The following is a 22,744-nucleotide window of genomic DNA, read 5'->3' as shown; positions in this document are numbered from 1 at the left end:
CTGGGGGAGCAAGGAATGAATATCCGAGTGCTGCAACATCATCCCCCCCTTTTTTTAAGAACAAGATTTAATTCAGCAGAGAAAAAACATCAGAAAACAAACCCACATATATTAATCTCCAGTAATTACTGTTATTGAGTTTACTCATCTGATCTCTGCAATTTTTTTTTCTTTTTGAAATAGAAAGCCTTATAGAAGAAAAAGGGAAGAAAACAAAGCTGATCATGTCCTATTGTCCCTACATTATGTTGTGTATTGAAGAGGGGAGGCTACATGGGGATGTCTTGTCACTATAAAATCTCACATCCATATACAGTATCCTAACAAACGGTCTCTTTCTGAAAGCAAATAACCCCTTGCTCTCCTCTCAATTTGAAGTGAAACGCATTGCACTTGGCCAATTTCAATCTCACAAAAGATGTTCTACAGCTGGTTAAATCCATCCACCACTCCAGTTCTTACCTTTTTCTCTTTCTGGGTTTACCAGTTGCAACCCAGTTCCTCCTACTGATGTTATTTGACTTCTCTCATTACTACTTCTGGGGTGACGTACAGAGCCAGGGAAAGATCAATCCTCCTAACCAGAAATACAGCAGACCGAGTCTGATGAAGATGTTTTTAAAGCTAAAACATGCAATAACTGAAGTAAATATCGAGGATCAAAGGTATGGTTTACTCCGCGTACAGAAAAAACCTGCATAAACAAAGGGTTTGGAAAGGGAAACAAAAGGAGAAGAAAGATTAATCAGAAAGGAGTTTTTGTTGTGCCTCTATTTCTTCTGCTTCATTTGTGCACTTTTCGAGTAATTTGCGAATCTACAAGAGAAGCCCTACAACTCGTTGAAGAAAAACAGTTTTATCCCTTCGCACGATGCAGTAAAAAATTGGAACAGTTTTAAGGTTTTATTTTTTATAATCTTCCAGGTTTAATCGAATCCTTTTTCCGTACATATACTGGCTGATTCTTTTGATCGAATCCTCGGTGCTGTTTCCGTCTTTCTTTGGTTGTCAAATTAGCAGATAAAACTTGCAAATAGGATGCAACGAAAAGGATAAAAGACTCAGCTGATGAGTCGTTCAAAGAAAGATAAATATTCTCTGAAAAACCCAGTTTGAAATGTCTGCAACCTAAACATAAATCTTGAAATTTCTCTCTTTTGTTTCTTTTTTCTTTTGGGTCATTGTAAAAATAGAACCAACTATGTTCATGTACAAAAAATAATGGAAAAAAGAAAAATAATGTACATGTTAGAAAACAAATGGATCAGACAAGTATGATAATCCAGAACTCGGATTCAGAAACTGAAATGGATAGTCAGTTTGAATGGTTGGAAGCTGCTAATCTCGAGGCAAGTAAATAATGGAGCAACTACGGCGAAAACCCAGAAACGTGTCACAGATAACCCAGACAGTTCCAAAACCTATGGCAGCAGCATCATATATTAACTCAATTAATTCGTTCCTGAGCTGTGTTAAGTTAATTTATATGGGAACTGTACCATTTTATTCCTCGTTTTGATCTTAAAAACAGTTAATAAATGATAGAACCGTCGTCTTTCAATCAATTAAGGCTCAATTAAATGATCTTATGAGCTCCTAAATAATTTGACATAAGACTAACAAGTCCATTGAATGATCAGAAGAAGAATATTTAGTTTTATCACGGTATGAGAGAGCGGTAAAACAAAAGATGATTTGCGATATATAATTAATTACGGAAGAAAGAGAGCTGCTTATGATAACTTGTTACTGAAGGGATATGAAGAAAGAAGCGTGGTTATGAAGCTCATGATCTCTGCTTTTGGTTTGTTTCTTAGTTTAGACATAGCAGAAGGAGCTTGTTTGGATTTTTGCTGCACTCACTTTCTCTTTCTTATGCTGTGCCCCCCTTCGTCCGCTACAAACTCCCACCCACTCATTCACTCAATCATAACCCTCCTTACTTTTTTTTCTCCACCCTCTTAAATCCACCTTCTCTCCACTATCTCTCTCTCCCTCTCGTCTGCTTTCCATTTCAAACCAGTCTCTCTCTCCTTCTCATCCCTACCTATCTCTTTCTGCACCACTTCTCTCTATAAACCCACAAAAAAAAATAAAAAATCCCTGACATCTGCTCTCCAGGATCCTCTCATCTCAGCCAGGAAAAGGGTTCTTCGTCTCCTCACCTGAATTGATTCCCCTCCCCTCACGCAGCTGCTCCTCGGGAAATCACCTTGAGAGAGGGCCGTTCCAGAGACAAAATTCTCTCGAGTTTGTGATTCTCATTCGTGAAAAATGTCGGTCGAAATTTCATCAGAACGTGTATGCTACGTCCACTGCAACCTGTGCAACACCATCTTAGCGGTACATGACTCCAGACTTATGTTACTCTCTCTTTTCTTAACCTGTCTGTAGCGCTTACCTGGACATTCTTTTCGTGTCCAGGGAATCGTAGCTCAATTCTGAAGAGAATGGGTGAATACCCACTTCTTTAATTCCTGCTTTTTTTTTTTTTTTTCACGACCAACTCTGATCCGGGATCAAAGGTTAGATACTCATAGAGTTTATTTTGCCTGGATTTTGTAATGCTTTCATGGCTTCCTGAACCAGTAACCAAGCCTGCCAAAGCCCTAATTTCTTTTCATCAAATTTTGTGCATCTCGTCCTTGAAGAAAATGAGCTAAATGATTAATCCACTCCCTAAGAACTCACACTGAAGCATGCCCCCATGATCACAAACAAATCACATAAATTCACCCAGTCTGATCTTGCTTTTCCTATCTGTAACAAATCCATGCACAAAAATTAAATAGCATGACATCAAGATCGATCACTGGTGTCCCCACTGATTATCCTTCTGAAGCTTGCACACAAGTCTCTATAACAGCATAAGCCTAGAAAAGAATATTGCTAGCTGTTGATGGTGATGATCACCGGTACCTGACCTCCTGCAATGTATTATTTTCTGGATCGAGCGACTTCCAGCAATGTAATGACAGAAAAAGACGAGAGAAGAAGATGGCTGAGATGTGGAGGAAGGAAGTGAGGAGGGAGTAGAATCATGAGGAAAGATATGACAGGGAGATCTGCTTTCATTGACAGTTGACCTCGCTCATAAAGCTGATCAAACTTCAAAGAAGCGTACTCTACTTTCACATAACACCATCAGAGTTTTCCATTCTCTTTTGACGTTTCTATACATGTCTTATTTGAACTACTCAGTATTAGCTTCATATATACAAAATAAAACAACATGGGAAACTCAAGTGAGGAAAAGATAATGACAATAAAAGCCATTAAGAGAAAACCTACTAGTATTTAACCAACTTCTTCCGTTCATCACAATAGTCTTGTTCATCACTTCCTTGTCCTAGATTTCCCTATCTACATCCGTTTGGTATTACAAATAAAACTAGCTTGAGATATTAAATTGATATTTTTCTGTTGCATGAAGGGCAATCATTTTTTCTTCAAACTCCCCCATAACAAGATATATTCACGGAGCCTCTCAAACCAGAAACACAGATCCTAATCCAGTATCTCTGATTAAGGAGATCACGCAACTCATCTCCTAATGTGATCAATAATCTTCCCTACAGTTCCAACAGACTGAAAACCCACTATAAATTATCTAGGTCTGTGCAGACTTTCGTTCTTCTCTTCCATTTGATTCCATTATCTGCTTATACAAAAAAAAAAACGTAACATTTACTATAATTTATAATAGGCCCTCCTCAATATCCCATTTAAGATTAATCCTGTTAGAAATGATATATATGCTTCATGGTTTTACTATATGAGAAGATGTTGCTTGTAAGTTGTCTGGAATATGCTCTCTCAAGTGGATATATGTGTCCTTCAAGTCAGGTTGATGTGTTATGTGGATGGTTGTAGCTTCTGCAGAATTGCACCCTTGGGATCATCAGCTGTTCGAAAGAGAGAAAACAGCTTGTCATTCATTGGAATGACCAAGACTCCATTAGCAGTTAAATATCTACCAGGATGCTTCTAAAAGGAAGCTCAGAATTCAAGGGACTTTGGAGTTTGCAGAAAACAATGTCTTTTTTCAGATGCCAGGGGTTCAAGAAGAAAATTTTCTAGTAGAATGCATATATTTTCTTTATAAATTAAAAGAAGTTAAGTAAAAGAGGTGATCACTACATCATTAATATACGTTTCTTACAGTCAAGATGAGCTTGTTATAATTAATCTCATGGATTATATTACTGTGACAAGATGTTTGCAGATGATGGTTTTGTCTTCTTTCTGGGCCTCCTAAATTTCAACTCATTCCTGTTATCTCATCAATCCCTTCAGTCCCCAGTTCACACTCAGGTTCAACATTCTTCTCAGCGTTTGTTTGAGGGAGAAGAAAGTGGACTGAGCAGAATCACCAGACTTCCTTTTTCTTTTCCTTTTGGACTTGCTTTCATCATGCCGATGCCCCCTTGGCCGCCCTTTTGAGAGCTTTCGCCAAGCGTCTGTCTTCTCTTTACATTCACTGTTCTTCTTTTGGAAAGCAGACGTCGGAATGAAAGTCTAGGATTGCGAGGAGCGAGAAGCAAATGTAATCGCTATTCTGTGTCTCCTTATTCAAGGCCACGTTGGAGTCTACGTTTCTGTAAATGTCATGTCACTTTCTTCTCTCTCTCCCCCGTCTCCGATCTTTGCCTGTTTCTTTTTGGGAAGCAGAACAGACAGCAAACGTATCGAAGTGAAAAAAAAAAACCTAACTTCTCTCTCTGTGTCTTTTCTGCTTCGGCATCTTTTTCTTACAAGTTACTTCTTCATGTATTCTTTCAAGGAACCGAAAACTCAAGCACTCTCAAATAGAAATGTTAGTGGAAATATTGCTGTAGGTAGACTGGTTAAGATACTGCATTCACGTTGCATTTTCTTCCTTCCTCTCCTCTACAATCATATTACATGGCTAGTTCTTTTTCTGGCTCATGAATGAATGAGTACAACTGAGTACTGTCTCATATCTGTAAATTTTCCCTACGTTGAATTGAGATTATGAATTTCAAAATTTTAATGCATTTGTATGCGTCCTCATCAGTGAAATATGTTATAGGACCACAGCAAGAGATACCCCATGAGAGGCTCTAAATCTCAGGTTTTCTTCCTTGGATTCACTGTTTTGCAGGTAGGTATCCCAAGCAACACTATGTTCAGCATCGTCACGGTTCGATGTGGTCACTGTGCTAACCTGTTGTCCGTGAACATGGGAGGAGTACTGCAGCAGCCATTCCAATTTCAAGATTTGCAGGTTCTCGCCGCCTGCTGTGTTATTCTTTTCGTCTTATTAGATGATATTACAGATTATGGTCTGATCAAATGCGTCCATGACGGGTGAGTAACGAGCATCCAGGCGTGAAGCATCATCAGTAAAAGCTTCTGGGGGCAGTGAGATATATAGTGAGACGACCCTTGACTACTCCTTGTCTGATGAGACCAGTCGAGGGGTGGAATCGATCTTCCTGCAAATGGCTTTATCTTTTTGCAGTTCTCAAGTTCGTCCGGCTTACACCAAAATCATTCCACCTTTCTCTCTTTAATTAAAGATGCGATTAACAGCAGATATGCCAAACAGTAATTCCATCAAGGCACTGTTTGAAAATGGACGATTCTGGTTAAATTTTTACAGTAAAGGTGATGGATTAGTTACATGAAATTGGGAAGAAGCTGAAAGATTGACTACTGCTTTTTCTTTTCTGCAGAGCTTCAATCATGGCTTGCAAGATTACGGAAGGGATTGTGGGTCTTCTTCAAAGTGCAATAGGATTTCCATCATGGACCCCACTGGAAATGATCAACCTCGGATGCCGCCTATACGTCGTAAGTCTCACTGATCTCTTTCACTCTTTTCTTCAGCAGAGAGTAAATCTAGCCTGTTTGTCTTTTAGCTCTGCGTATGGGAGGATACTTTTTAGAATTCATAAAGCATGTAAATGACTGTATAAGGGCCAAGTGCGGCAGAAGATGAAGAAGACAATACCCAGCAGAAGAAAGAAAAGTAAATTTAATTGAAAAACACGTGTTCAGTACTTCTGCCATTGAAGACAGCAAGTAAAATATACCATAAGCTTACAGTCTGGTTTGTGGTGCATTTCTATTACTGTTAGAAGTCCTTCAGCAGCACGAAGAACAGATTAACTTTTTTTTTTTTTTTTTCCTGAACATAACAATATATTCCTCAACAAATATTTAACTTTTCTTCTGAACACGACCCTATATTCCTTATTCTAGATTTCTCGTCCGTAAGTATACTGATCTGGAGCAAAGTTTAGCCTTTCTAGATGGGAAACTAAAATATAAATAAATAAATAAAAGATGCGAAAACAGCTTAAAAACAAGATTTGTTAGGTTTGATATGGTTCAAATTTCATCGTGCTTTCATTGATAGTGAGATCTTCTGTAAATTAACCATTAGGGATTCGATTAAGTTTCCTCTCTTAATTGTTTGGTGCAGCCCCAGAAAAAAGACAGCGCGTTCCTTCTGCATATAATAAGTTTATCAAGTAAGCTCTTCCACTTCTGTGTTGTTTCTTTCATTTTTTCTTCTTCTAACGATCTCGAAAATAGTAACATATGGGTGTCATCTTTCTATTTGCCACAGGGAGGAAATCCAAAGGATAAAGGCTAGTAATCCTGATATTAGCCACAGGGAGGCTTTCAGCACTGCAGCAAAAAATGTGAGTTTTTTTTTTTTTTCTCAGCTTAGAGAGTTGAACTGTGAAAAATAATTGATGATTTCAAACTATTAGAACTGCCAATACTTGATAAAGCAGAGATTTGAAGAAGAGATATATAGCACTTTTTTCTTGATTCTTTGTCTGAACTGTTTCTGGTTCCTCTTTTATAGTTATAATGTTGGTGAAAAAACAATTACAGATAGAAAATAGAACTAGTGAACAGTTATTTGATTATAATTAAATGCACTTTCAGTGGGCCCATTTCCCTCACATTCATTTCGGACTGACCCTTGATGGCAACAAGCAAGTAGAGATGGGTGAAGGTTATGTTGGAGAAGGCACCCAAAAGCCTCAGGGGTTGTTTTAGAAAGATGAAATTTGTGAGTATTATCTGGTGTGTTTTCTTTCGCTTCTATTGAACAAAAACTTTTGAGTGAGACTGTAACTCTTGAGGTTTTTTTATCTCTTGAATTGTTCTTAACCCTAAAAACCCTAAACCCGAGACTTTCCCGAGCTCCGTTTTACTTCTGTTCGTGTTTTTTTTTTAAATTCCTTCAACGAGGGATCTGCAAATGATTTTATGCTAGCTTTATTGTTGAATCTATTCAGAAAGCAGATTTCACCTTTGTCACAAATACTACACCTTAGTACTATCAGTGAATTCATGTAAAAAGAGAAGCCAGGGAAAGTTTTTACATATTTTTTACTTCCTGGAGGGAATTGCATAAAAATAAACCTATCAAGAGAGGGGAAATCGTATTCTCTATTATTAGCATAAATGAGACAGAAAATGCCCTACAAAAGACAATTTGGCTTTCTCACTAGAAAGTATAAGTGACATGAAGTGGCATGTCATATTTTTTTTTATTTTTTTGTGTGGATCATAGAAGATATTGTTCTCGAAAAAAGTAAAGAATAAAGAAGGTTGAGAGAGAGAGAGAGAGAGAGAGAGAGAGAGAGTGAAAAAGAGAAAATCGAGGAAGAGACGGAGATAGGAGACCTTTAGGTCCCCCATCGTCTATTTATAACTTAGGGTTGAGAGAATCGAGTACAATTTATGTTAAGTGAAAACCCTAATTCTCAGTATCTCTTATTTTGCATGTACTCTTTACATTAAATTTGGTCCATAGACATAGTTTGACATGTAGAACAAGAATACATAAAAAAATATAAATAGTGATAATGTAAAATGACCAATATACTTTTATTTTTATTTTTCAACAGTTCCCATTTTGCATTATTTTTTAATATAGAGCCATGTTAAAGCAGAAAACTATCTCAGTAGAAAGTAAGCAATTTCACCTTCTCCTACCTTTAGGCTCTATATATCTTCCAACATATCATCGTGGGAAAAAAAAAAAAAAAAGACCTTAATTATTTCATATAGTTGAAGAACAAAGAGGTTTTCTCAAAACATTCACAATAAATAGTTTTTCAACATTAATGTTTAATGGTGCTTAGATGATGATCGAAGACTCCTGAAACTCTAGTTTCTGCATACTGCATGCAAGTACTGAAAAACCATGTCCTAAACTGGTCAATGAAAGGGTACTGCGACCAATCTAATCACCCAACACAGTTTTGCAGATCCCATTTCTGCAACATCTCGTCCACAGATAGCACATTATGGTCTTATTGAGTTGAAAAAGACATTAATCTTAAGAAAGAAGTCTCTGTAAGATATAGTTTTAGGCTATGTTTTGATACAAACGAAAACACATAAACACGCAAATCCTAAATCGTCAATCCTAAACACTGCCTCTAACTGTAACAGATAAGCTTGTTACAATGGTTCTGGAAGTACTAGTTCATCCTAGAAAATATTAGCAGCAGGCATGCTGTAATCTAAGTCGACTATTACACTATTGCGATATAAATCATAAAATGTGAAGTACGAGAATGCAAAACGTGGGAGCAAGGCGAAGAAGAGATGACGAGGGAAAGAGACGATATTGTCTTCCCTTTCTGAGATAATATTGACGTCGCAATAAGCTAGAATAGAGTAGCAACTGCGAGGGGCAACAAGAAGAAGTTTTGATGAATACGACGCTCCGGGTTTGAAAGTCGAGACGCACCTCGTTCAGCGCCGGGGAGTTTCAACCGTCAAAGCTTTAGAAGTGTGTGAGCCAGAGAGAGAGAGAGAGACAGAGACAGAGACAGAGGGAGAGGGAGCGGGGGGAGGAGGAGGAAGAAGATGGGTGGAGGAGATTGCTAAGTTAATAACGAAGGGAAACAGAACGAATGCGTGGTGAGTCCTCTGTCGTAAGAAAGAAAAGAAGCCTTTTTGCTGGGTTGAGCGGAAAAGTCGTGTAAACTAATAGAAGAAGAAAGAGGGGAGAGAAAATTAAATGTCAATTTTCAAACACAGCAGGTGAATAAGAGAGGTAATCGACTTACCAGAAGTCACCAAGTCTGCTGCTCATCATTCAGCATAGCATCGAGGGGCATGCATACAAGCGAGGAGAGTTCAGTGAAGAAGCAAGAGCGGTGCAGAGGAGGAGATAAGAAGCAACCACCAACCCAGGAAGCGATGAGGGGAAGGAAGAAGGCTGAAGAGAGGGCATTCATTTTGAATCTGATTCATTGAATAAAGAGGGGGAGAAGGAGAGGGAGAGAGAGTGGGGCGAATGTGTGGGTGTCATACTGTCATGTGTATGTTTTTCTCAGAATGAATGGCAGTTGACATGTCGGCATCACACACATCGGCGACTGAACCCTGAATTCGATGGAAGCGGAGGACACACTCCCTTCAATACAGTTGTAGTTTATGATTTTACTCCTCCGGCCTGCTCCCTCCCTCTCTTTCTCTCTCTCTCTCTCTACTCTGAACCCTCCATTCTCCACGCTTAAGAGAAAGAGCTGCGGCAGGTAGGCCAGGGCCATCCTGGAACTCCTGCTACTCCACTGCGGCAATTCCAGCAACCCAAATGACGATACCTTGTTTTTTCTTGGGATTTGTGAAACACCCACACAATTTCTATAGCAGTCTTGTCGGAGACTCTCGAGCAACTTCAGCCTCTAGCACTGAAAGCCACCCATATAGTCGGTACTGCTTTCCTCAGGCTTAGCTTATCTGTTAAATCACCTGCTTTGATTCACTTGTTCTTCAGATCATCACGCCTTGCCCCCTCTCTCTCTCGCGCGCGCTCGCCTTATACGGACCACGCTTACCTAGAAACCGTTACACTGTGCTTCACTGTATCGCACTGCTCTGCAATAGCGAGCTGCTCACTGGCTCAATTAGACATGTATCCAGTTTCTGGCTTTCTGGCCTACTGCCTTTCTCAGTAATGTGAATCGTGTCCAGTGTGCACTTACCTATTTTTCATCCTTTCCCGATTTCTTTGCGCCATGAATTCGTTGGGAAAATGGATTTCTTCTCTCAACAATCTGTCTCGATGAAAACGATTCTTAATGGAATAGCCACGAAGACAAAACAGCTTTGCTTTTTTTACAAGGTAGCAGCCTCCTCATAGGGACTTAAACTCGCCCTGTGAAGTTACAAACACATCATCTTCATTTCGCATCAGTGCCCAATAAATTATTACATATTTTGGCACTAAAAAAAATAAAATATATATACAGAATACGAAAACTAAGCAGAGCAAAGAAGCGTTCTCATCCTTGAGCATGGTCCTGTCTCATACTTTTAATGCCACCTGTCGAGGAAACCAACCCCCACCCATGCCTGCAATCAACACTCACCAGCTAAAACTAGTAAATAAACCCACTTTATAAAGTTGGGCTTCGTGCCTGAACCAAAAGATATACTATTTAACTGATACAATGATACAGATACACAGAATGTTTGAGGGTTCTCTATGGTTTACACATCAAAATAAACCTGCTTCGACAGCAGGGCACTCAACCTCCACACCCTAATCCCCCTCCCCCCCTTTCCATTTTCTCCCCTCTCAAAGCCGACATTAGCACAAATATTTTCTTGATTTTCTCACTACAAAACCAAACCAAAATTGAGACAAGTATAGCCCAGAAGGTACAAAGGCCAAAAACTTGATAAGAGACAAAAGATCAAGTGAAGAAAATAATGGAGGAGATCAAGTGAAGACAATAATGGATGCTAACAATTTTAAAGCCACTGAAACCCCAACTGCTTGCTCCTCGGCATAACTTAGAAACAGATGAAAATATGGAGGAAGCAGGCAAGCACGTTCCTTGCTCAGTCTTAACAAGTTGTGATCAAAGCACAAAGAACCAGTCTCCACAACCTAAGTTCACATTGGTCATGCAAACTTATTTTTTTCGGTGCCTCTCTCTTCTAACTCTAACAATTTTCCTGTTGGACTTGTCAGAGCCAGCAGTCCCCAGTGAAAAGCTTCCTCCAGGTGCTACTTCTAGATTACCTGCCGCAGCTGCAAAGGGAGATGATGCATTCTGTGGAGCTGCCTGCCCACCAAACTGAAAGACCTGTTGCCCACCAGATTGAACAGATGTCGAACCAAACATAAAAGGGGAGGGAGAACTAGCTGCTTGATCAAATGATGATACAGCTTGCGCAGTAGTGGCTTGGACTGTGTCCTCTGCCATGCTGTCCTCAACATTTATCTGATCGTTTGAAGGGGGAGCAGCTCCAAAACTAACAGGAGCATTAGACATGTGAAATGTATGGTGGGCTGAGGAAAATGGAGTTGTAGAGGTACCAGATGTAGATGAGTTAAATGAGAATGTAGGAGGCATGGAAGAAGATCCAAATGTGAGTGGCCCGCTTCCAGTAGGCATAGAAGAGGAGCCAAAAGAAAATCCCGTCGATGATGAGGGTGAAGAAGAGCCAAATGTAAAAACAGAAGAGGAGGCTGGCTGCGAATTTGAACCAAATATGCCAGTGGTAGAGCTTGCAGGCTGAGAGCTCAAACCAAATAAACTACTAGTAGAATTGGCAGGCTGTGAACTAGAACCGAATGTGTTACTGGTAGAAGTGACAGGCTGAGAGCTTGTACCAAATATGCTAGGACTAGAACTAGCAGGCTGAGAGCTTGTACCAAATATGATAGGACTAGAACTGGCAGGCAGAGAACTAGAACCAAATATGCTAGCAGTGGCACTGGCAGGCTTTGAACTAGAACCAAATATGCTAGCAGTGGCACAGGCAGGCTGTGAACTAGAACCAAATATGCTAGCAGTAGAGCTGGCAGGCTGTGAACCAGAACCAAATATGCTAGAAGTAGAACCGGCAGATTGGAAGCTTGAACCAAACAAACTTGCAGTGGAAGAATTGCCAGGCTGGGAAGTGGAACCAAAAAGAGTAGAAGGCTTAGTAGAATCTGCAGACTGAGAACCCAAACCAAAGGTACTAGTATTATTAGCAGTGGTAGAACTGGTTAGCTGAGAGCTTGACCCAAATAAACTAGTAGAAGTGCTGACTGACATAAATGAAGAAGAGCTCCCAGAGGCAAATGATACAGGTGGGTTCATTACAATACCAGAACCTGAGCCAAGAGGTTTAGCAGCAGAGTTTGAAGACCCAAATATGGATCCTGTGGTGCCAAATGATGAGGAAGCATTTAACCCAAAGGATGGGGTTGAAGAAGAATAAGAACCAAACTCACTCCCTACACTCCGCGTAAATGGAGCTCCTTGACTAGCAAATAAAGAAACAGAAGTAGTGCTACCAAAAGTGCCAAAGCCCTGGGTTTGGTTATTGGAAGATGATGAGGCGGTCACGGCATTCGAAGTGGCTGTTGCACCAAATGCAAAAGCAGTAGTTCCTGCACCTGTGGAAGCAGAAGATCCAGGTGCAGAGAAGGTTGACGCTGACTTGTTCTTCACAACCGAATCAATGACCTTTGTGCCAGAAGCGACTGCTGTATGTGAAATGAGGTTTGGAGAGGAAGAAGCAGAGATCCCAGAGCCAAACTTAAATATTGAGCTTGAAGCTGCCATGGATGGGCTGCTGGTGGAAGATGTTGTTCTTGCTGACATGCTGCCAAAAACAGGCATTGTAGAAGTTGCAGCAACTGAGACTGCAGTAGTGGATGAACTTAGAACACCATTGCTCTGAGTTGAACTGGTAGAAGCACCAAAAGCAAAAACAGGTTGTACAGTTGAGGAAGACAAGGCTGGCGAGCTAACATTTTCTGACAATCTAAACAAATTGTTCGCTTTCTGAAACTCTTCACTTTTATCTGAACCTGTACTTTGGGGTGAAGTGACCGGCAAAAATCCAGGAGCCATCGACTTACTGTAAAGTAAAAAAAAGAGAAATCAACCAGAAAGAAAAAGGAAATGAATGTTACTATCACAGATTTTTCAACATATGATCAAGACTAGCACATTTCAAAAAATCACCCAAGTGGCCATTGGACAAAGGCCCAATCCACATTAATATTTACATTTCACAGTGCAAAGAACACCCCACTATCATTTTTCTATGACCCACATCAATAAACCATAATTGAGGTTTCTATGAGTTACATAGACCATGAAGATTAGCCAGTATGAAAACTCCATCAAAAGCATGTGAAGGGAAAAAACTGTAAACAATATCCAAGCATTAAATAAGACCAGAGATCTCTTGAACACATCTTAGTTTCTTTATCAAATGTCCGAGTAAACATTCCTAACCTAGAAATTTGACAGTAAGAAGATAACAAATAATGGAACCTGAAAGCTGACCTGTCCAATGTTTCTGCTTTAGTATCAGATGCTGCACCAAACTTTGGGATTACAGAAGCAGGCAAACGAAATGTAACAGAATTTTCCTTGTTGACACTTTTAGTGCCAAAGTCAAAAGCAGGATGTCCATTCTGTTGATCCTTCTGCACAGATGGTTTATTATCAAACAAAGAAAATGACTGACCAGAATGCATGGAAGGTACTGCAAAGAGAGGATCGGGTGCATGAATGGTAGGGAATGCAAATCCTACATCTTTTCCTGCAACAGAAGGGTGCCCATCTAAAGCTTTCTCATTTTTCTCAGACCCTTGGCATGGAACAGAAGTTGCAGCATTTTTACTACTTTCAAAAGAAGCATTCCCAGCTTCAGTAGCAACAGCTTTGAGATCAGCTTTGGAAGCCTGTATTTTTTCTTTTTCATTGGCCGAAGAAGTCATAGCAGCTGCCTTGATAATGCAGTTATCCTCATCCATGTCCAGTGAAACCTTTAGACAAGAATTAAAACATCAAGCAGAGCCATTTCACAGAAACAAATTTAATGGTTCAAATAGGGCCAAAATAATGGATAAAATCAACAGCAGTAGATATGCAATACATATGATTTTGTGATCTATTAAGATATTGAACAATGCTCAAGTCTCTGTAACCTATTTAACCTACCAATTGCTACAACTGCATCAAATGGATACCAGAATAATGCTTACCTCAGGTGCACTCATATGGAAGGCACGTTTACTTGGTAATTGGTCAGGATCAGATCTCAATGTGGCAGCTGTGGCAACCTTACTGCTGGAGGCGGTATCTCTAGCCAAAGTGGCCACGCTTTCAACAACACCAATTTCTGACACCAAATTTGCCCCCAATAAAGATAACTTGGAAGGGCCATTCTCTTCAACTTTGTCATGTTTCCGAGGAAAATCATTTCTAGGGCCAGGCAAATCCATCCCACTACCATGACTACCCAACCCCCAGGTACTTTGTGTAAGCTGAAACTTTGGCAAATCAATTCCCTCCATACTTGTAAGAGCCTGCTCACTTAGCATATCTGTGGTCAACTTACTGGGTGACTTTTCCCTATCCACAGCAAGCTTCTGTTCAGATGATTTATCCTTGGGGGAAGGAACTAGTTTATCAAGTTGTTGCAGTATTTTTCTGGCCATCTCACTGGACTGTGGAGGAACTGAAGTATAAGCCATCCTTTCATGTTCATTTTCAGTGGACTGTAACTCTGTAGGTCTGTCCAACTCTGCCAACATTTGGGCATCAGAACCAAGCGGTCCCATTGGAGTTCTTGGAGGTGAACTTGTACTTTTTAATGGAGTCATCAGATTAGATTTCTGACGAATCCTACGTATGGGGCCACCAGATCCAAAATCAGCATCCAAGACAGAACCCCTCCGCTTCAAAGCCTGCATATCAGCGTCAGAATGCAACTTTAAAATCATATCGGCAAGGCAAACCACCCATCAGCCTCAATATACAATGACCCACCTGCTTACCACCAGAAAGCAAGTTACTTGTCCATGGAGATACTGTTGTAGATCCCCCATAGTCATTGTCACTAACATCAGGACCCTACAAAAAAAAATCAACACAAAAATGCTTCACATCATAAAACAAATCAATTCCACTTAATTAACGCAAAAAGTAGAAGAGAAAAACATCTGAATACCTTCCAGGCTACTGCAGAATGACCTTTTATATGTGGAGAACGAGCCATATTATAGATTGCAGATCTGCCTCGTGGCCTTGGTGTCACATAGCCATTGCCCAGTAAGAGGTGAGAAGATCTTGGTGTAAATGACATATTAGATAATCTTGGTGTTTTCAAGGGTACAATACTTAGGAAAGTGGGATCTTCCCTCAGTGCCTGGTTCCTCAAACCTAAAGTGGTTGGAGATACTCTCAAAGGTCTAGAACCCATAAATTCTTTAGCAACTTCTGTTGGTGATGTAACTTCCTGAGGAGCCTACACCAATTTGTTGTAATCCAATAAATTCAAGAAAAGAACATAAGGAATTTAAATTGTTTATTTTCAAAATGATATGGACAGGAAAAAAACGTCATTAAGAAATCATATGACAGAAATAAAGCAACGACTGAATTTTTTTCCCTACATTTAGGCCAACACCAGGAGTTGAAATGCGCCCCCTTAGTCCAAAGGTTCCCAAACCCTTTTCAGCTGCAGAGAGATTTTGCCTTTCCTGTTCCTCATGAGTAGGCAAATTTTGAGAAGTACTAGGTTCAGTCCTTTTCTTGTCATCATCTGCGCTTCTTAACTTCTCATCAGTTGCAGATAAATCAATGGTTCTCGAACGCAACAAATCTGTTAACAGGTCAAACTCATCTCTGTACAGCAACAAAGTTTGCAAAAAAAATAAGATAAGATTTCAGAAAAGGTAGAGGATAAATAAAGCTAAATATTTTAGTACCAGACTGAGCAAAAGGTATCAAACGACAAGAAGTATGACACCCATTTTTTTTAGAAGAGGAAGACAAAAAGAATTCATTAAGAGGCTTGAAAAGAGTAATGATACAAGAGAAGATAAAAGAAGGCCAAGACGAAGCCCAAAGAAAAAAACAAAAGAAAACAACACTACTATGGAAAAAGATCAGAAAGAGAACAAGCTGTCGATAAAGAGGTGCTGTCAAGCAGCTCCCTCTCTAGCTAGAAAGTCAGCTTCACTATTGGCAGACCAAGGAGTATGCCACCAAGATATGGTCAAGTGACTAAATGTATCCTCTATCTCATCAAAGTACATAACAAAATCTCCCTGAAGAAACTTTCTTTCCCAAGGCCCACAAGATAACAACTGATGAGTTACCTACCACAAGTAAAGGGGAAGAAAAGCGCTCCCTGTACAGCCTGAGGCCCTGCAGGAAGGCCCTCAACTCTGCCATTGTGGGCTGACACTGTCCAAAAGGAGCAGAGAAGACACCCCATTGTAAAAACAGGCAACAATATAAAAATGGAACAAAATGTCGGGAGCTGGAACCAGTTCAGATCAGATCAAAATGGCGCATACTTTCATTCATTGATAACGTACAGGACGAATCATTTGAATAGAAGTGACATTTTAATGTCAACAGGTACTTGCCTTGTAAAGGTTTTATGCTTCAGCAGTTGCTCAAATTCATTAATCCCATTGCAGACAAGTTTGCTGCCATTTGAATCTTTCACATTCTTGTTGTCTCCCTCCTGCTGTCTTAAAGATTGGTTCTACAAGTGATAGTTAGAATGGAAAATAAGATATAAAATTTATAATTCAAAATATATCTATAATTAGAAGTAAATGTTTGTGATATATCACAACCTAAATCCACAACAGCAGACTTTTTTCCTTTTAAACTCAAAAATAAGAGATTGGGCATCACCAAGAATTTAACAAGTAAAGCAAACAGCCAGTACCCAATGCCAACAAGAACATGATAAACCCACCAAAACACTAGCATCTACATGAAGTGAAACTCAAATATAAGGAGGAATTTCAAAAAACTGAAGGTAGATTTCAATTTTCAAAACAGAAAAATGAGTTTAGCAATTCAATCACAAAGATTCTTTAGTCACTACACTGTTCTACTTTGATAAATGTTTTGGACCACTGAGAGAACTTATTATTGACCATCTGATTTAATATTCTGTCTGACCATAATGTGACTAAGACTACACCATTTACCTTGGCATTTATTTAAGCATGTCGGTTCATGTGGTGCTATTAATGAATATAATGTAACTAAGATTACACCATTTATCTTGGCATTTTTTCACGCATATCTGAGCAAATATTCAGTATGAATATAACATTAGTCTCAAGATGGCATTGTCCATAGTAAAGATAAGTCATCAATAACTACATAAAGGAGTACAATATTGTCATTCCTATTGCTCGTAGAATTTCCATGTGGTTTGAGCAGAATATTCCATTTGATTTAAGATTCTCCAAGCCATCAAATATCAATCCAGAAATGTAGTTCAAAACAAACTTACCAGTTACTTTTTTTTTTTTTTTTGACAAAAAGTCACTAGTTACAACAATAAAATTGGTACCAAAACATCCTAACCCCAAAATAGTTTATGATAAAGTGATTCTCTTTAAAGAAAGGCCATACAACCAACCAAGCACAATTAAATTTAAAAATACAATAGCAAAAGATAAAAAAACAGTAGCATAAACAAATAGAAGAAAAATAGAAGGATAGACACAACAAGATTGATATGTAACCATGCATAAGACTTTTTTTTAAGGTGAAAATCTATTAAAAGAAAACAGCTATACAAACTGCCCTCGAGAGAGGAAGGAAGGAAACCATGCACGAGATTATGCTTATATAAGTTACAGATACACCTTATAAAAACATAATATACTGTCAACAATTATAAAATCTGTACAGAAACGGTTACATAGAATGACCAAAACAAATAATGGTCCAATAACAAGTGAAAGAAAAGCTAAATAGCTTTCTAACTTACATCACATACTGGTGTTGGTGGCTCATGGCTAGCTTCCTGGTTAGATTCTGTTGAATACACCAATATAGCATATTAGTCATGAAAACAACAAGAAAATTCAACAAAAGGGAAGGTCGTAAGATGACAATATTCTCACAACAGGACAAGATTTGCTATTGACATGGGAATTTCATAGGTTATTGGACAGACAAACCTTTAAGGATTTCTCATGAGAAAGCCATTCTCATGTTCTAGCTTCACTTGGAATGACTTTCCAAGAAAGCAAAGCCCCCTCCCCCCAACCAACCAAATAATAATAACAATAATAATAATAGTAAATAAAGAAACAGTAGCTACTATTCATAACAGAAACTAGGCCCATAAGTGATCAGAGAACAAAATCTTAAACCACCAAAAATTTCAATAACAAATCAATATGTCAAAGTAATGGCCTGGAGGGCCTATCCCTGTCAAATAGAAAACATAAGCAGCTTTATTATACAGATTAAATTTCAGAAATAGATACAAATCAACTCTTTAGTACCCAGAGAAGGTTCAGAAACAGTCAGTGTTGTGATTCTCCACACACCAAATATAATAGGGGTGACAAAAAAACCAAAAATGCATATGCTGATTCTTAATCAATAAAATATATGGTGATAGTCTATGAAAAATTAACTGCAATATGGACAATTCACAAGCTCTCCCTCGTTTTCCCACGAGGGTGTGACAAAATTTACATATATTAACAAATATTTCTTTTAATTTCACAAATAGTATTAGAGATGATTCTCCGATAAAGTCAGAAGAAATAAAATAAAAGAGCTTTCAACTTCCAATTACAGGACTACTCAATAATTTAAATTGGATTATAATGGCTTGCAAGATCATTTAGCACCCACTCCTTCTGTAGCATGTATTTGAAACGGATCCATTCCATGTATACCTTCACCCAGCCGAGTTTTTCCAATATTCTCTCCACTATTTCACAGTATGGTATAACAAACAATATTTTCAAATTTGATTAAAAAAACGGTTAGTATATACTTTTCTAGTCGGTTGAGTGGAATTAGAGTGATAATGATGCTCTAGAATGAAAATGTTTCAATAGACGAGTTCTTGAATGCAGTGAAAAGGTCAAAGTATGCTTAATTTGTATGGCATCTCACATACTGATTAGATACATCAATAGATAAAGATATGCAAGCTGAAGCATGATCCCTGGGAGAGCTGAACCCCATTTCGCAAAGGTCTCAACAGCACAAGATCATACAAAATGAGATCTTTCCTCTGAAAGCATTCTCAGTACATTCCAGCAAAAGCTTGAAAAGCATCACCAACCACTAATAGATGTAAAACCCAAACAAACAGAATAAGTGACCGTGCGTAAATAAAACCCAGTTTATCCACATAAAAACAGAAGAACGAATTCCAAAAAACCTTCAAAAACTTGAACCCTTTAAACAATGCCAATTTTAAAAAGATGCCCTTCTTATTGCGGGAATGACAACAAAGCCTAGCAGAGAAAATTCCAAAGCAAGAATAAAAATTCCATTTGTTTTAAAGAAACAACCAACTGTTTCACCAATTCCCCCGCATTAAATCCTCCAAATCCTAAGCTAACAGAAACTCAATGAGAAACACCAAACCGAAACCCTTACCACAACATCTCAGTGCAAAGCAACCAAGTAAGAGAATGAGAAGGATAAAGAAAAACAGAACTTCACATAATTTCGGTTATAATGAAAAAACCTGGAAGAGCAGGGAGACGCCTCCGAAAGACGGACTGGAAGATTTTAGAGGCACTATCGGCAATGATTCTGGACGCGGGATCAACTAGCTTCGAGAGCCACCCGTTCCGCCCCGGTCCGTCGGGATTCCGCAAAGCCGGGGGAGGCCGATCGTAGGGCGTTGCGGCTCGGCGGGTGGGGCGCCGCCTGAACTTTCCGCCAACGCCGCCGTCGTAGGAGCCTGTAGCCGCCGTCTCCATCAAAGATAACAAGCGGAAGAAAGAAAGAGAATTCGAGCGAGCGAGTATAGGGTTTTATTCGGAACGATCGGAGGCGCAATAAAAGGAGACAGGGGATTTACGACTCCGACTCGGAGGCAACAAAATTAAATTACAATTGTTCAATTATATAATTAATTTAATTAAATGTGCCTCTCACGCGCGTCTCGCCTTATGAAAGTCTCCAAGTACTATTTGAACATTCCTCTTCCTTTCGTATGTTTTCTAGGTCATTTCCTTACCTGTTTCCTCCCCATTTTTTTCTGTCCTTTCCTCTTCCATCAGGCGCGGCCACCGGCGGGTTTATAAAAATCAAAGGGCAATCTACGAGGTATATGTTGAGCTTCCCTAACAGTAATTCCATGTCTCTTTGAAACGATTTGATTCAAGATTATGACTCGACAAGCTTTGTATTTTGCCATTTCAGTCTAGTTGCAATCCGTGCACATTACACGTTTATTTCTTCTTCTTTTTTTCCCCAAGTTATGTTCCAAAAACTTGCTGAAGTGAACTTTATAGATAATCTTGAAAGATATGCAACTAGACTGCCCTGAGCATTGTTATTCTCTTGCAGTTCTGCAGTTTAGCTGCTGTAGGATTGTATAAAAGTTGAAGCCTTTCTAGTTCGTCAATGTCAAGTGGGCCAGGACTTGAATCTCTTGTAGACCGTACGCAATGTTCATCAACCTTTCTCCTTCTTTCACTACTACCTTATTGATAAAATGTTATGAGTGGTAATACATCTTCCTATGTGCAGAACAAATATCAATTATTACAAATGATGGACGTAATATTGTGGTAAGTCTTAGAACTTGCTCCTATTTCCGTTTCCTTATAGGTAGGACTAATGAACAATATCATTGCTGTTTAGGGGATTTTAAAAGGTTTTGATCAGGCCACAAATATCATTCTGGATGAGTCCCATGAACGGGTATACTCCACGAAGGTATATTAATCTGTCCTAGACAGTTTCACATTCTGGATATGGACTGCAAGCAATAGTTTGTTTGGGACCGCTCTTCCAAGATAACTTGTCAAAGAAACTCGGTGTTTCATTCTTTTTTTTTCTTTCTATTTATTCTGTTACTTCTTTCAGATAGTGAAAGGAGTTGAAATTCTTCACAAACTGCTTCATCTTTAGAAATTTTAGGACCTTTCGACTCCCAATGAAATTTTGTCTTCTACATCACACTATGAAATTAGATTATTGGATTATCCTGCTGTGTTTAAGCCCTATATTTTGCTATTATCTGTTACCATCATTTTATTGTTCTTCTTCCAGAATGGAGGAAAACATAATGGCCTCTTAATATACCATTTATATTTGTATGTTTTTGGTTTTAGGAATCTTTACCCATATTCCTCTTAGTGGAGAATCTTTGCCACTTTTTTCTTTTGATGGGGAGACAGAGTTGCTTGTGTCCTCTTAGCATGCTTTTTGGTTTTGCAGATTGTTGAACTACTTTGCCTTATATTGCCTTCTTAGGAGATCTTCACTATGTTGGTCTGCTGCAGTTAACTCCTATGTATTTCTTGCTAGTATTTAACATTTTGTGCCATGTATTGCTCTGTCTACTTCATTTCTAACACTTGGTAGTGGCCTTTTGCAGCAAGGCGTGCAACAACTTGTATTAGGCCTGTACATTATCAGGGGTGACAACATGTATGCTATTTCCATTGTCATCTTAATTAGTTATGCCATTCCCATCACCTTCTTAATTAGTTCTATCATGTTTTCCCATCTTTGAACTTTGTCTCTGCTCTATTTACATCTTTTGTAGAAGTGTTGTTGGTGAACTTGATGAGGAGCTTGAAGCAAGTTTGGACTTGTCAAAACTGAGAGCACAACCTCTCAAGCCTGTAATCCACTGATTATGACTGAGCTTGGCTTGGATTTTGTATAACTGTGTACATCTACGTTGCGCCACTCTGACTAAATTTAGGTGAAATACATTGCTTAGAATGTAGCTTATTTCACCTTGAGCTTTGTTGATACTCTTTCTGGTAATGAGGTATAAGTAACCACTTGGTTGTAGCAAGTTTTGGAAATCTCTGTTGACAGCTGAAATGCTGCCTTCTAAATGTTGGTTTGCTTAAATTGGATGGTTTTTTAATGTTTTTCATTGCATTCCCATAGTTATCTCCGTTGCATCTCCATGAATATAAACACTTTGGGTTTGTTGTCTTTGTTGTTCCACTGCAGATGAGGATTGCATTCAGTGAGCTGCAGTTATATCTAAAAAGATATTGGCTTGAACTGCTATTAACTGCTGTAAAACTTGAGAAATTTATTTGTCATTGCTGTATGCTTTCATTCAACCTAATGCTTATGACACTAACGGCATTTGTTTGTCAAAAAGACTTCCATATTGAGTACAGTTTTAGTCACTTTTATTACATTACTACTTTGCACAACTTAAAATTATATTATCATAGAAAATTTGTCAATTCAATAGATTTTGCTATCATTACATTGATGGTCGTTGATTAAATTGTTTTTATTTTAATTTTGCTTTATTGTGTTTATGTTACAGTCTTGTGAGTTTTTAATCTTGATGAGCTCACTCTCCATCATTCAAGACTGCATCACAACAGGTTCATTCAGGTGCCTGCTGCTATTGAAAAGAATGGAATAGATTCAAAACTGTCTGGATTTCCCACCACTGACACACACCAGGCAAAGTCCGATACAAGCCACCAACAACAAATGTAAATAGTCGATAGTCGTTGGTTTGGGATAGATTTGCACTGGATTGGAAGGAAAATCATTTACGAACAAGCAGCATTGAATACGTGGATCACGCTAGTGCAATTGAAAGAAAGTGGCGACGTTGTTTGTCTTCTATTATTATTGACTTCTCTTTGTTGAAGTTCTAAAAAGCACCGGTGATTTTAAAGGACATTTTTAAGCTACTGAAGGAAAAAGGACCTTCTACACTAGGGAAGAGAACAAGTAGGGGGGCTCGCATGATGGGCCCC

At 38.8% G+C, this 22,744-nt stretch overlaps 3 protein-coding genes across 7 annotated transcripts; 2 read left to right on the top strand and 1 right to left on the bottom strand.

The window, feature by feature from the left end:
• Positions 1-1,902: 1,902 nt before the first annotated feature.
• LOC137934971 (putative axial regulator YABBY 2) lies at positions 1,903-7,296 on the top strand. Its single transcript, XM_068779577.1, has 6 exons — positions 1,903-2,343; positions 5,126-5,248; positions 5,700-5,817; positions 6,452-6,500; positions 6,599-6,674; positions 6,928-7,296. The coding sequence occupies exons 1-6, from the start codon at positions 2,275-2,277 to the stop codon at positions 7,039-7,041; spliced, it is 549 nt and encodes a 182-aa protein (XP_068635678.1). The 5' UTR covers positions 1,903-2,274; the 3' UTR covers positions 7,042-7,296.
• Positions 7,297-10,106: 2,810 nt separating this feature from the next.
• LOC137934207 (nuclear pore complex protein NUP1-like) lies at positions 10,107-19,798 on the bottom strand. 3 transcript variants are annotated; one of them, XM_068778481.1, is made up of 10 exons: positions 19,510-19,797; positions 17,779-17,825; positions 16,406-16,527; positions 15,425-15,656; positions 14,980-15,276; positions 14,799-14,882; positions 14,012-14,716; positions 13,559-13,792; positions 13,308-13,450; positions 10,107-12,873 (listed from the first exon to the last, which is right to left on the bottom strand). In XM_068778481.1, the coding sequence occupies exons 1-10, from the start codon at positions 19,745-19,747 to the stop codon at positions 10,929-10,931; spliced, it is 4,047 nt and encodes a 1,348-aa protein (XP_068634582.1). In that variant the 5' UTR covers positions 19,748-19,797; the 3' UTR covers positions 10,107-10,928. The 3 variants fall into 3 exon arrangements, with proteins under 3 accessions (XP_068634582.1, XP_068634580.1, XP_068634581.1); XM_068778479.1 differs by having other exon boundaries at positions 13,308-13,792; positions 19,510-19,798; XM_068778480.1 differs by having other exon boundaries at positions 13,308-13,792; positions 14,980-15,267; positions 19,510-19,798.
• Positions 19,799-19,999: 201 nt separating this feature from the next.
• Positions 20,000-22,652, top strand: LOC137934885 (sm-like protein LSM8). 3 transcript variants are annotated; one of them, XR_011109215.1, is made up of 7 exons: positions 20,000-20,096; positions 20,340-20,433; positions 20,523-20,563; positions 20,637-20,711; positions 21,376-21,428; positions 21,547-21,708; positions 22,300-22,652. XR_011109215.1 is itself a non-coding variant. In XM_068779453.1 (6 exons), the coding sequence occupies exons 2-6, from the start codon at positions 20,397-20,399 to the stop codon at positions 21,635-21,637; spliced, it is 297 nt and encodes a 98-aa protein (XP_068635554.1). In that variant the 5' UTR covers positions 20,000-20,096; positions 20,348-20,396; the 3' UTR covers positions 21,638-21,818. The 3 variants fall into 3 exon arrangements, 2 of the variants coding, with proteins under 2 accessions (XP_068635554.1, XP_068635553.1); XM_068779453.1 differs by lacking the exon at positions 22,300-22,652 and having other exon boundaries at positions 20,348-20,433; positions 21,547-21,818; XM_068779452.1 differs by lacking the exon at positions 22,300-22,652 and having other exon boundaries at positions 21,547-21,818.
• Positions 22,653-22,744: the final 92 nt, after the last annotated feature.

Source organism: Aristolochia californica, unplaced genomic scaffold, assembly GCF_029961685.1.
Source record: "Aristolochia californica isolate CCGP_79_NKW_82.1479 unplaced genomic scaffold, dmAriCali1.0.hap1 SCAF_6, whole genome shotgun sequence".
NCBI lineage: Eukaryota > Viridiplantae > Streptophyta > Magnoliopsida > Piperales > Aristolochiaceae > Aristolochia > Aristolochia californica.
This window is presented reverse-complemented; position numbering and strand designations above follow the sequence as displayed.

Coding starts and splice junctions, on each gene's coding strand:
- LOC137934885 (XM_068779453.1), top strand. CDS start 20,397: ATGTCAAGTGGGCCAGGACTTGAATCTCTTGTAGACC. Junction 20,434..20,522: donor ACTTGAATCTCTTGTAGACC/GTACGCAATGTT, acceptor TCCTATGTGCAG/AACAAATATCAATTATTACA. Junction 21,429..21,546: donor ATTATCAGGGGTGACAACAT/GTATGCTATTTC, acceptor CATCTTTTGTAG/AAGTGTTGTTGGTGAACTTG.
- LOC137934207 (XM_068778479.1), bottom strand. CDS start 19,747: ATGGAGACGGCGGCTACAGGCTCCTACGACGGCGGCGTTGGCGGAAAG. Junction 14,883..14,979: donor ATTCTGCAGTAGCCTGGAAG/GTATTCAGATGT, acceptor TTTTTTTTGTAG/GGTCCTGATGTTAGTGACAA. Junction 12,874..13,307: donor AAAGCAGAAACATTGGACAG/GTCAGCTTTCAG, acceptor TTTACTTTACAG/TAAGTCGATGGCTCCTGGAT.
- LOC137934971 (XM_068779577.1), top strand. CDS start 2,275: ATGTCGGTCGAAATTTCATCAGAACGTGTATGCTACGTCCACTGCAAC. Junction 2,344..5,125: donor TGTGCAACACCATCTTAGCG/GTACATGACTCC, acceptor ACTGTTTTGCAG/GTAGGTATCCCAAGCAACAC. Junction 6,675..6,927: donor TCAGCACTGCAGCAAAAAAT/GTGAGTTTTTTT, acceptor ATGCACTTTCAG/TGGGCCCATTTCCCTCACAT.